The sequence below is a fragment of the Eptatretus burgeri genome, chromosome 1, assembly GCF_056783735.1.
Source record: "Eptatretus burgeri isolate ZD-2024b chromosome 1, Ebu_testis_v1, whole genome shotgun sequence".
Lineage (NCBI taxonomy): Eukaryota > Metazoa > Chordata > Myxini > Myxiniformes > Myxinidae > Eptatretus > Eptatretus burgeri.
The window spans coordinates 40,175,106-40,189,021 of record NC_140961.1 but is presented as its reverse complement, the minus strand read 5'-3'; the positions used below and the strand labels follow the sequence as shown (position 1 = coordinate 40,189,021).

Below are 13,916 nucleotides of genomic sequence, written 5' to 3'. Positions count from 1 at the left end.
CATCAGGTTTGGTGAAAAGGGAATTGAAATCCGAGTTTTATTTCGCTGTCACATACCAACATCCTTCTATTCACTCATGGTCCTGCATCTCTTAAATATCATTACTTTATCCTCAAGTTCTCCCATTTTCTCTGACCTTCAAACTTTTACGATTAATCAAAAGCCTAGCCTTATTACTGTTAACCAATTCGATTTTTAATACAGCGTCGAGGTTCATGAAGGAGCGAACTGACAGGATCAAAGGGTTTCGTCCGACACAGAAGAGAATGAGCAGACGGCTGATGGAGCTGCAAACATGACCTGGAATAGTAGGCAGCATTTGGCAGGGGTTAGTGGGAATAAACACAAGATTATGAATGGAAATGGGAGACGACACGATTCGGCGATGGCTGCCAGACTGGGAAGAGGTGGGGGGGGGAGTAACCTGATAGGATCGACACAGGAAGACAATTCCACAGGCAATTAAAAGAAAAATATTCAAACCCTCTAATTATGTTAAACACGATTTAATAATATGTTGTAATCTTGTCGGGGGATGTCAGTGTATTGTGTATGAGGAGTGGCGTAAGGAATGTTAACCCCCCACTTTTTGTTTTCCTGAAATGGTTTCCATACATTTTTAACTCTTTCCCTTCCATTTACATTCTTATCTTATTTTCCTAATCTTATCTCATTTTGTTATTTATTTATTTTGTATTTACAGGAGCAAGGCTCATGGAAGAGCAAGGTGATGGTTCCCACAACCGGTGGTGGGATGAACATGAAAGGAGTAAATGAAGAGTATAAGAGGAGAGGGAGGAGCAGAGGAAACACTGAAACTAGCAAGTAAGATGGTTTGGTTAGGAAAAGGTTATTGGGGGTAAATAAAGGTCATGGGACTGAGTTGTGGATGACAAGAGATGGTAGTACACTGCTTGCTTGAATCCCAGAAAGGAAGAGTGAGACAGAACAGCATCTGGAAGGTGCTTTCATGGACGGGAGAACCGAGGAATATAAGAGTTAAGGTGTGCAGACAGTTTGGATTTTGGAAGTTTTACCAGGAGGGGGTTACTGGAAGAAAATGTGCATCCTGGAGTTGCTGGGGAGGGTCAGAGGACTGAAAGAGTAGAGGGACCAATTTTTAAGAAGAACATGTTTTAAAAAATAATAAATCCATGCACCCACCTGCCAGCCACATGAAAGAAACAGACCTTGAGCTTCGGCCTGATCACAGAGATTCTAATAATTCTGAGAGCTTTAGATTCCACAGAATCCAGGAAAGACATACGAGCCTCGACAAGGTATACAAAAAAAAGAACAAAAAAAGACAGATATGATGCTGCATTGCCAGCCATAGTCGAGATCAGTACTCCATTGAGTGGAGGATGCCCAGTCTGCTGCTGCCATTGGATGCTAGCTTTGCTATATGGTCAGCTCAGGAAAGGTCATGGCTGATGGTAAGACTGAAAAGTTCAAGAGAATGTACCTCTTCCCATGGTTGACCAAGGAAATAGATAGAAGGGTTCGTTTGATGATCCTTCTGGAGAGTGACACTGTGAGATTTTTCATGATTGAAGGACATGTTCCTTTTATCAAACAGGTGTGCAATCATTTCCAGATCAGCAAAGAGAGAAGCCGCTGCTGTCTGCCTACCATAGCGATGGGGTACTGTATATGACACAATGTGGAGTTATCTGTAAAAGGAAGATAGGGTTTTCCAGAGCATCGGAGAAGTCATTAATATAGACGATGAACAAGACTGGGCCAAAAACACTGCCTTGGGAAGTGCAGCCTCCACTGGGAGAGGGGAGGAGAGGGTTCCATTGATGGCAACATGTTGACTGCATGAGTGGAGGAAGTCAGATATCCAGGAATAAAGGCGGTTTTCTATGCCATAGCTGGAGACCTTGGCAAGCAAAGCAGGATGCCATACTGCATTGAATGCCCAAAATATGTCCAGGGAAACGGTCCTAACATCTTGTACAAGATTGGAGACATCCAACAATTGCTGAGAGAGGATCAGAAGCATGTCAAGAGTTGAGTGACCAGAAAAAAATCCAGAATAATGGTCAGCGATCAGGTTGTTTGAAAACAAAAACACTTGACATCAGCAGCAATGACTTTTTTTTAGTCATGACCCATGACTTTGCTTGTAATTGTAAGCAAGCTCATTAGCTTGTCGTTGGTAAGCTCTGCATTTGCACCCTTCTTGTGGATGGGAGTGATGTGCGGATGACTTCCCTGCAGAGGGGAGGTGGCCAAAGGAGGACAGACTGCATCGGCCAGATAGAGAGGAAGCAAGAATGGCAGAGCAGGAATTGAGAACATGGGCATTGATGCCATATGGGCCCATCGCCTGAGTAAGGTTGAGGCTGAATATAGCTTTCTCTACCTTCTTGGGTGAGGACACAGAGTCCAGTCGACAGTGGGTACGTCAGGGTAAGATGGGTACAGAACCTGATGGGTGGGGTACACAAGATTTGGAGACAGACATATTTTTCCATCTCAGATCTTCCCCAATCCAAATCATAATCTTTTCTACCCTCGTTAACCAAATCACAAGCCCTCCTCGTTCCAAATGTTCAGTTTTTCCCTCCTGAGATTTTCCTTCTGTATCCATTTTGTCCACCCCATGCATCTCTTCCTGCCCCCCACCCAATTGTTTGTCGAAGTCTCCCTTTATGTTGTCCTTGAACTCAACTGTCCCTCATCCCTGTACTGTTGCTTTTGTTCTGTTCCATCCTGATCCGTTCAGTGCACAAGCTCTTTCACGAACCTTGACTCTGTATACCAAAAAAAAAAAGAGCTTCGACATTCTGCCTTATCTCGGGCTCAGTCTGCAGTAATGCTGCTTGAGGGATGGAATGGAGGAGAAGCAAACACCAGTGACAGACTTGACAGGTGCTATCATGGCTTCGAGGAAGGAGACTGGTTCATCCTTCAGATTTACAGGATGATGCTGTCTGGCTTGCCTCAAGATTGATACACACTTGTTGCAAGCTTTACGGAATGAACTAAAGCTACCATCGGTCGGGTTAACTTTCCAAGCTGAGAAAGCAAGCTGATAGACTGTCACTGCCTGCTCACACGATTCAGTTCCCACATGATTCGGACTGTTCAATTTTTAAATTTTCTTTCTCGAAATTTAATCTCTTCCCTTCCTTTTTCTCCAAATTTCTCAAATGCACTCAACAATGGCAGCAAAACATGAGTATGCAATCTCCAACTTTTAGCCAATTTCTTGTATGCAAGTCATATTTTCTATCATATTGGGGAAAGTTGGCCAGTATATGTCATCTCACATGTCATGAATGATATTATTATTGTGTCTCAGAACATGTTCTGTTGTTGGAAAGCATGTATATTGTGTCATTAGCCAATGGGTAAAATTACAGAGGCAAGGTGGGGATTAAGGGGGTGGGGAATCTTTGGAAAGTCTTATAATATAGCTAGGCTAATAAGCAGAATTTCCTTTTTGTTCTTTCGTTAACTGCTGCAATTACTCATTTCCATCTTCTTATGGGGTCAGCGGGGGAAGGCTTTTGGCCCAAATATTTCATGAACCAGCTTGCCAATCGAATAAGTAGGTGAGAGCAGTAATTTTAATTAATTAATGGTGCCAGTGATAGCTTACCTACTCTTTGAAAATGACACCATGGAATCTTTAATGTTCACCAACTGATTTTGGCAGACGGGATACCCGTTTCACATCTGTCCAAGGGACGGCACTCACATTGATGAATCACCCTGCCTATGAAACACCGGAATGACGGTTTTTACCTGGGTCAGGATTCAAAGTCAGAGCTAGACAGCTCAGAGATGAGTGTGCATCCCTCTTGGCCATCCTCCCAGCCTCTATAAGCTAATATGCAGAATGCATTGTATAAAACAAGAAAAAGAGCAATCAGAGATTGCAGACCCTCACCAGGACTTGTTTTGTGTGGTATTTGTGTAGTTTTGTGCAGTATATTTTGTGTGCTGTTTGTGTACTGGTGTGTTATGAAATTAATAATAGACATAACTAGAACTGCCACTTTATAACTGCTGGCAGTGATGACCGGGTACCAAGACATCCCGCTTTGATCTGACACTTGGCCCTGACCCATGACGTTTATTATTGTTCAATTGAATTTGGAATGGGATTAACATAAATTCAATTCAAATCAAATGAAAGACCAAATAGGTACAGTCCTGCATTGGAGTCATCAGAAGGAACCTGAAGAAGCAAAAAGCAAAGATGAAGTCATCAGGAGGAACCTGGATAGGATTCAGGTTTCAGCTGTGACTCCTCTACCCTCAAGCACATCCAAGTGCAACCAAGTGAGCCTAATTTAAAAAAAAAAAGAACCCAGACTCAAATTTCTGTTTTTTTAAATACTGGCTGCCAGACCATGTGCCTGATCAGGTTGAAATTTAAAACATATATATATATATATATATATATATATATATATATATATATATATATATATATATATATATATTCCCCATGACTACTAGATCATAATTGTAAAGTTTCCCATCGATCAATGAAATGGTTGAAGAGAAAGAATTTTTTTTTAATTTTTTCGTTCAATCCAATATGGCTGCCAGACAATGTGACCTATCAATTATCTGTGAGCACCCTGGTATCCCCAAGGCTTGGGGAATATTTATGTGAAGTTTCTCCTCGATATGTCCAGCTGTTCTGGAGAAGAAGCTTTTTAAAGGTTTTTGGGTAAATCCAACATGGCTGCCAAACCATGTGACATCATCGGTGGGAACCTTTTGTTCCTCATGGATAGGCGGTCGGTCATAGCTGTAAAGTTGCACCTCAATCTGTTCTGCTATTTCAGAGAAGAAGTTTTTTGAAGGTTATTTAAAATAAAATAAAAAGTCTGCCGAACCACATGACTGATGACGACATCATTTTTTTTCCTGTTGACCAATTTATCCCAAGATGACTCTCAATCATTTTCATACTGATTGGATGTAGCATTCTACGTGTGCAATTATGACATCAAAACGAAGGCACCAATAACGTCATACAAAATTACTTGTTCCCCATGTGTAGTACTTGCCATGTACCAAGTTTCAATTCTTTCCATGATGCAGTTTCAGAAATATGAAGGTTCAAAGTTTTTCCTTTTCTCCAACATTTCTGCCGTACCACATGACCTACGACATCATAATTATCGTTAAAACATTCTTCATGAGTTGTCGCTTCTATGGTGAAAAATTTGTGTCAATCTGCCAAGCAGTTGCAGAGAAAAACTGTACTCACATTCTGTGCTGACAAATAAACAAACAAACAAACAGAGAGAGAGAAAAATAAAAACAGACAGACAGACAAACAGACAAATGAATGCAAATACAATACTGTCGGACCACGCGATTCACAAGGGATACATTCCTGAAAAATGCGTGAATGGCAGGGTCCGCGAATGCCGGGGCATTGTTTAAAAAAAAATGTTTCTTTACATGGTCTAGGCTCATGGCGGAACGATTACACAAAACAAATGAGGACATAACATAACAAAGGGAACAGCAGGAGAAAGAGGAACCACGAACAGCAGGGTAGAGGGAGAAAGTAGTCGGAGACAGATAAACAAGGGATGCAGGTAACAAGGAGGCGTAAGGGAGAACGCAAAGGGTGGACAATATGGATAAATCAGCAAAATTGTTTGACCAGTTTGTGATTTTCTCAAGGCCTAAGGAGAGGGAAGAGGCTGCTGCCTGTCTGTCAGAAGGATGAGAGATGTCATGGCAGAGAATGCAGTCATCAGAAACTGATAAGAAAATTTTCCAGTCAGTGAGATCATTGATGAACATTTGGAATAAGATGGGACCGGGAACACTGCCTCAGGGTGGTCCAGCTTTGACGGGGAGAAGACATGAAAAGATTCCGTTGAGAGCCATACCTTGTCTATGAGAGTGGAGGAAATCACTCATCCAAGCGTGAAGTTGGCCTTGGATTCCACAGGCAGACAGTTTGGAGAGCAAGGCAGAAATCCAGACTGTATCAAAAGCTCGAGGTATATATATATATATATATATATATATATATATATATATATATATATATATATATATATATATATATATATATATATATATATATATATATATAATATGGCCAGAGAGACAGCCCTGATCTCAGGACTGATATTTAGGGTATCCATCCATTGTTGGGAAAAAAGAAGCAGCATGTCCAAGGTAGAGTGACCAGGTCTGAATCTGAATTGATTATTATCTGAGATGAGGCTGATGGAGAAACGGAATGATTTTATGTCAACTGTGATGATGGATTCCATGACCTTGCTAATGATTGGATGAACAGTAAGCTAATTGGGGTGTAGTTGAGGGGATCCGTTTTTGCACATTTTTATGTAATGCTATGATTGCTGATTTCCAATATGTCAGGTCGATATAGGAGACCAGTCCTGAAGTGTAAAAAAAAAAAAATATGAAAAATGTGAATGTCGAAGCTGGTCACACTTTATGACGTGCGAATACACGGGGTCTGCCAATAGCGAATCCATGAATAGTGGGGTCTGATAATACCCTCTCTTCTGGCAAGGCTAACGAGAATTGTAGACTCCCCAAGAAACGTGCTCGTTAAAACATGTTGGTCAGTGCATGCCCTCCAGAAAGTTACACCCAGAATTACAGATAAGGTTTGACTCAACTTCAATACAACCAGAACATAACATTCCCATTACACCATCCATTGCTAAATAGCCCTTAAATCCACTTTGGCTCATTTATTACAATCTGGCACCGTGCTGATTGTTTCGGTAACAATTACTCAATCGCATTTACCACCTTATTACTCATTCTCCTGCGACGTTGAAAGCACTTTGTAGCTTTTGAGTGTCTTTACTATTTACTTTGTGACATCACCAGATTTTAATGCCACATTTGCTCACATTATATTCTCTTATAATAATCAACGGTGTTGTTATAAATATTCAACATCAAAGAATTTTTATTCCTCCAACTGCTGAACTATTTTACAGCTGCCCCACTTCTCTGACATGGCTATAAACCATTATCTACTCTCTATGATTAATATGTCTCTGGGGGTGTGGAGGGGGAGGGGGGGCAACTCATAAAAATATGTATGTTGTTTTGGTTGTGGGGGAAGATTGAGGAATTTCATTGGAAAGTTAGGATTGTATCGAGTTGCTTGGTCCGTGGACGTTTCGGAGGCATCTCGATGTAATTAAGTAGGGAAACTGTGAGCTTTTTTTTGTGCACCTTGTAGACTGTGGAGGCTTGTATGAGAGCAAACACAGAACACACAGCAAGGGGGGCATGAGACGAGGGGTAGTAGTGGGAAGGACAAAACAGTGGGGAACAGAAACATTAGGAGATCTGTGTAAGGGAGAGGGATGGGGTGGGAAACGTAGGGTATACAAGATGGACATTACAGGGACTTTCAGGAAGGAAAGCAGTAAATTTGTAGGAGGTGGATTTGGGGTGGATTAACGGGCGTAGATAAGATCGAGGATTTGGATGGGGGACGATAAGAGGTGGTGGTTGTTGAACAGCTGTTTTGAAGGCCTGGAGGGAAGAATGGGATTGAACAGAGTGAGGGAGTTTGTTCCAAAGGCGGAGAAAAAGAGGAATGAAAGAGTGAAGGTGAGCAGTGATTCGTAATTTTGGTAGTTTTACCAGAAGGGGGTTGTTGGCGGACCTTGAGCGCCCTGCAGGAATATGGTGGAGACAAATCGCAGACAGAGCAGGGGGTGGGGGGGGGGTAGACGGGAGAGGGACGTTAAAAGACAGAAAGACCCCGGACCTGCCTGCGGTGAGAGAGAGTGAGAGACCCAAAGACTCAGCCTCATCACGGGAGATACCAATGATTCGAAATGCCTTGGTTTCCACAGAGTGAAGGTGAGAGGCAGGAGCACCAGCCCAGAGGGGAGAGCAGTACGCCATCAGTCACGGACAAAAGCTTTGTATGTGGTCAGTAGCTCAGGTGAGCCAAGGAAGGACTTTGCACGACGGAGGATTCCCATTCGGCGACTGGTTTTGGGAGCCAGGTTGGAAATGTGGCTTTCCCAGGAAAGGTCATGGCAGATCATGAGACCCAGAAGCTTGAAAGAAAGGACTTCTTCTTGAGGATTGTTGAGAAAGTAGATGGGGGGGGGGGTTCCAAACGGTCCTTTCGGAGAGACAGTGAGAGTGTGAGATTTGTCCGGATTGAAAGACGTGTTCCACGTGTTGGACCAGTTTGTGATTTTACCCAGATCTGTAGTGAGCAAAGAAGCTGCTGCTTGCCGGTCTGAGGGATGACAGATGGTATGGCAGAGGGTGGAGTCATCAGCAAAGAGATAAAGAGGATTTCCCAGAGAGTCAGAGAGTTCATTGATGAAAACCAGAGAAAGAACAAGGCCCAGAACGCTGCCTTGAAGAACTCCAGCCTGGACAGGAAGAGGGAATGAAAGAACTCCATTTAGGGCAACACGTTGTCTGCGACAGGAGAGGAAGTCTGCGAACCATGAGTGGAGATGGCCTTGGATACCATAGGAAGAGAGTTTAGTGAGCAGGGCAGGGTGCCAGACCGTGACAAAAGCACACGATATGTCGAGGGGTATGACTCTGATTTTATGTTTGGCATTGAGGATCTCCATCCATTGTTGGGAGAGCAATAGCAGCATATCCAGGGTAGAGTGACCTGGTCTGAAGCCAAATTGATGATCGGAAATCAAGCCATTGGAGAAGAGGAAGGATTTAATGTCTGAAGCGATGATGGATTCCATAACCTTGCTGATGATTGGGAGAAGGCTGATTGGTCTGTTGTTGCAGGGATCTGTTTTTGCACCTTTTTATGCAGGGCAGTGATGTTTGCTGATTTCCAAGCAGTTGGCAGATGACCTTGAGCAAATGAGAGGGTGAATAGAACAGAGAGGGTGAGCAAGCAGAGAGGAGCAGGTTTTTTTTTTTTTTTTGGACACGTGGGCTGATGCCGTCTGGACCGGTTGCAGAATCTGAGTCGAGGTTTGACACAAAGCTCTCCACCTTGTCAGGAGAAAAGGACACAGAGTTCAGGGACAGTTGGGTGCGACTGGGTAAGGTGGGTACAGAAAGTGATGGGTTTCGGACACAAGATTTTGATGCAAACACCGAGTTTAGGCATTCAGCTTTTCCACGTGCGGTATCAGGCCATTTGTGGTAAGGGAGGGGATGGAGGGGCAACATACACCAGGAACAGATTTGATTAGATGCCACCAGGATTTGGAGGAGGGAGAGAGGTTTGAGAGGTCAGACGGGCTTAGAAAGCTGTTGTTTTCTGGCTCTCCTGAGGGTAGATACACACTTGTTCTGAGTTTTATGGAAGGAACTGATATTACCCTCAATTGGGTTTGCTTTCCATGGGGCAAAGGCAAGTTGTTTCAGGACAACTGCCTCACCACAAGCTTCAGTGAACCAAGGGTGGAGGAAGGGTAGGACAAGTGTTACTTGTGTTACTTGTCAATACACGGGGTGGGGAGGCATGTGTATATATATATATATATATATATATATATATATATATATATATATATATATATATATATATATATATATATATATATATATATATATATATATATATATCACTTGTAAGAATCCAAAAGCACAAAATATGCTGCACATCAAACAATCAAGCAATATTTGCCTTTCATAACCTGACTGACCAAAATAAGCCATTCAAAATTTTTCCATCACACAAGCTCATAATTGCTTCAATTACCTTCTCCATGACAAAAATTCAATGGGAACAGGATAATCGTTCCAAACCGTTTGCCCTTCCAAATGTTGATATGGCCTACAATTAACTACATCATCCTTCAGTGCCTGTGCTTGCCTTATTGAGTAAACAAGTACTGGTGGGTGGGGGAACAGGACCTCTTGAGGGCTTTCCTAATCCCAACCTACACCCTCGACGATAGGGGGTTATGTCTGTCAATATCTTATTCATGTACACGTGGTCATGTATATAATTTGCTGCCGAAACCAAAGCGATAAATCAAAACGCCCAAAGATATACCTTAGCTTGTTCTTTAGTTGTTCTCTCACCACAAATTCCTTGGGGTCGATGTTCCTCACCACTTGGGTTGTTAAAGGAATCTGATAATGGCCAGAGTGTAGTTTCAGCCTGACCGCTTCATATGAGCAGGTTTCTTTGGAGTTCAAGTTAAACGTTGCTGTCATAGTCGAGCAGGAGGATCCTGAGCGTGCTCGTCCAGGGCTGAAACTTTCATCCACAATTGTCCTTACCTGGTTCAGTGGTTGCATTTGTTGTTCTACCTCCATGAAGGCTCATTTATCCTGCCTCATTACAGAATCCTCAAACCTCTGTGGGTATGGCTGTTTTACTTGAGAAAGTTTTCCATATCAATCACAAAGAATTTGTTTGCATGAAACTGCGTTAAAATGGATTCAAATAAATTATCCTAATGGAAAAGAAAAACGTCTTTAGAGAAAAATGCATTTTGCATTTTGTGCACATTATGGTTAATTGCCCTTTAAATTAAGGTGCATTGAATTTGTGGCTGCCGTGTGTGGCTTTCACAGCAGATGTAAAATGGAGACACTTGCAAAACCGACAAATTTCCCAAATAATTTACTTGCTTAACATGTAAGCAACACCAAACAGCAAGGTCAAGAATTGCTTTCAGTTGAAATCATGTAATCCAACTTCAACATCAGCAGGTCCATCCATCCATTGGGACCATACTCTGTGCAGAGCCTCGGTGCTGCCTAAGCAGTCTCCTGGGCTATTGGGCACAATGCTGGATGGGTCGCCACTCCGACGCAGGATACCAGCATGCTGGTACTAATTTTTGCCAACCTCAGAAGGATGACAGGTTGAGTGAACCCCATCTGGTATTAATTCAACAGTCAAGCAGGATTTGAACTTTGGACGCTGGGGTCCCAAGCCCACCACTCTAACCATAAAGCCATCACCAGGCATATCAGCAGGTAATGTGCCGATATATAATACAACTGGCTTATTATGTCACACACAAGCACGTACTACCACCAACTTAGTAGGGTACGGCTCTCACACCAATCGACAGGTGCATTTCAACTGGAGCACCGCATAGTCAACATTCAACAACAGATGGACTTCTCGACAACCGTGCTCGCTGTTTCATTCCAAGATGGATTTCAAAGTTCTCCCTCCGAGCAGCATCCAAACATTCTTTATTAAAACCGACTGTCTAAGGTTGCGAGCCCCTGGGTTTGCCAAGGCTATTGCCCATTTGCTCTCTACGTTCATTTATATCATGGTTGTAAAATAGTCAGAACAATTTTGTTTAAACGAGGGCATTTTTCTTTTGGCTCTTACCCAAGGGCGTGTTTTATACCCTGTAATGCAAAATTTGCTGCCCATTTCCACAAAAAGTATTTTATTGCCACAAGAGTCTTACTTGTAGAGTTTTTTTTATACTTTATTTTGGGGGTAGTTTGTCTTGGAGGCAGGAGGGATCGTAATAATTACACGGCGCATCTAGCAAGAAATATAAATATAAAGTATACGTGTGTGTTAAAACTTTACCTTCACCAACAGAATCGAACTTGGTTTATTTTTAATAGTTGCATATTGGCAACGTAATCACTAACGTTATCTTATGAATCCAATTTGGACCAAAATGCCTTTCTGGTGCTTTCCCAGCAAGCACTACATCTCCAACCATACCATCTTCTATTAGCCTGGCGTTGGCTTAGCGGTTAGAGTGGTGCCTTGGGATCCTAGGGTCTTGAGTTTGAGCCCCGTTTTCCACTGAATTAACACCAGGGGGTTGACTCAGCCCGTCATCCTTCCAAGGTCGGCGAAACGAGCACCAGTGGACTGGTAATAGGGGTACTGCATCAGCGGCATAGCTGCGCCCCTAACCAATGATACAACCCGCAGCCATAAAGGCAGCACACAATGGGAACCGTCTTCTATAGGGGGCATTAAAGAGACTGTACCATCTGTGCTCACTTGTGAATGTTGTAAAATGTAGTGGTGTCATTTAAGAGGAGTGCTGGTATTCTGGCTATTATCACGGAGTACGATCGTACTCGATATGTAGGGACGGCACGGGGAAAAAATGGCCGCCCCATTCAAATGTGTACAAAATGAAACGCTTGAAAACCACTGCAGAGTGAAGTCGTCAGCATTTAAAAGCCATAACTTTTATTCTCGAACATTTTCATAACTTCAAGGAATAAAAAAAATGCCAAAATACATCGCTAAAGTATCAGATTGAGAGGTCGCAAAATCGCCGATTTGTTCATCCTCAAAATGTTGATAAATGTCACCGAGCCGAGCACAATTATGGCTGCAGCAATTACAATGGTTCCAATTGAAGGAAGTGACATTCTCTCTTGGGTATTGCATTCGTACCATAACAAAAAAGAATTTCTTATCGGATTTAAAAATGGAATAAACAACAAAAGCAATGACGTCATGTTAGCATGACAACTCACGGCCTGGCTTTACACTCTCAAAGAATAGTGCCGCCACAACTTTGCGAAGATGGTACAGTGTTTCGTTCCAGTTTGTAATCACCAATGGGAGTCATTCCTGTAGCAATTATCATTTTCCGAAGGAACCAAGTGTTAAGTCATAGTGGATTGAACAAGTAAAGTGATTTATCACTTTTAGTCTTCGTCTTCCGTCTCTTCCTTTGCTGTTGCCCTGAATAAACGTATGTAAATGGTGTTTACCCACATTTTTTTCATCACCTCAGCATTTACTCACTTAATTTTTTTCTAAAGGATCGTTAATCAACTTCAAAATCATAGGCAAGAACTTTTTTTATTTTCTTCAAAGAAGTACCGGACCGAGGCAGATCCGTCCATAGCCATACTCGACCACTTTATAGGAATGATGTATCATCCGTTTATTGACGTGTCCTCGGGTCCATTATCGATCGGGGGCCCATTGTGGTTTAGTTTGTCTTATGCCCCGAGGGCAGTTTTGCATTTTTTTAAGAATCTGCCTTTGACATGCTTCACGATTGCCTAGAAAAGTCCGGGTTCGCGGGAATAAGCCCATCTAAATTTGGCGATGGATATCAGAAGATTTCTTCAATGTCAAACTCAGGATTCTAATTCAATTCCAAACTAAAATTTATACCCTGCACAGCCTGAAGCTATTGACAATGACACAAACCACGACTCTGGTAAGGGCCTGTTTACACAGTACTGTGCGTACTTACATATCTATAGATATACATGAGACAACCCGTGAACCTGTTGGGTTCCCGTTGTGACAGCGGTTGATGAAAAAAAAATCATTTCAAGAAAAAACAAAAAAAATAGCTCCAGCGAACTATACCGCTGAGGTTGTTTGCATTGATCATTCTCCCGAAGAGTACTTGACTGAATCGGGAATTGATTTTAATCCCGCCCCCCGCAGGGAGGGAGCGGGATATTGTAATCGTCCGGTTTGTTTGTCTGTTTGTTTGTCTGTCTGTTTGCAACTTTACGGCAAAACGGCTTTAGCAAACACTATCAAATTTAATACACAGGTGGGTAATGAACCTTGGACGACCCCATTAACTTTTGGGTCCAATTGGATCAAAGGTCAAGGTCAAGGTCACGAAAAGATCAAAATCGTTTTTCGCTCATAACTTCGTCACAAATGATCTGATTTACTTCAAACAGCTTCCAGTGAACCTTATTCTATTTGTCACTTATTATAATCCTTCCCATTCCTATAGTGAAAAATGCATATTTGTGAAGATCGGTGGGGTCCGAAGTTTTACGGTCATAACTTCGTCAAAAATGGTTTAATTGACTTCAAACTAAGACTAAAATATTCCTTATTCTATTCCTTATAATCAACATTCAGGTTAAGGATGTATCAAATTTAAATTTGATCCCCAAAATAACTTTATGCCTTAAATGGGCGGGATTTGTTGTGCCTGGCACCACTTTTTTAATAATGTTGTTTCTTTGCCCGATTTGAA

General features: G+C 42.2%; 2 protein-coding genes across 2 annotated transcripts in view; one reads left to right on the top strand and one right to left on the bottom strand.

Annotated features, from left to right (window-relative positions):
• Window positions 1–13,916, bottom strand: part of LOC147034312 (uncharacterized) — a 105,248-nt gene that overhangs the window by 77,119 nt on the left and 14,213 nt on the right. The window lies entirely within an intron of this gene.
• The window catches only part of LOC147034313 (uncharacterized), a 22,219-nt gene continuing 8,652 nt past the window's right edge, over window positions 350–13,916 (top strand). The window contains exon 1 of the mRNA XM_085880504.1: window positions 350–825. Within this exon, the coding sequence (XP_085736630.1) occupies window positions 731–825 (95 nt within the window). The 5' untranslated portion in view covers window positions 350–730. The remainder of the gene's footprint in view (window positions 826–13,916) is intronic.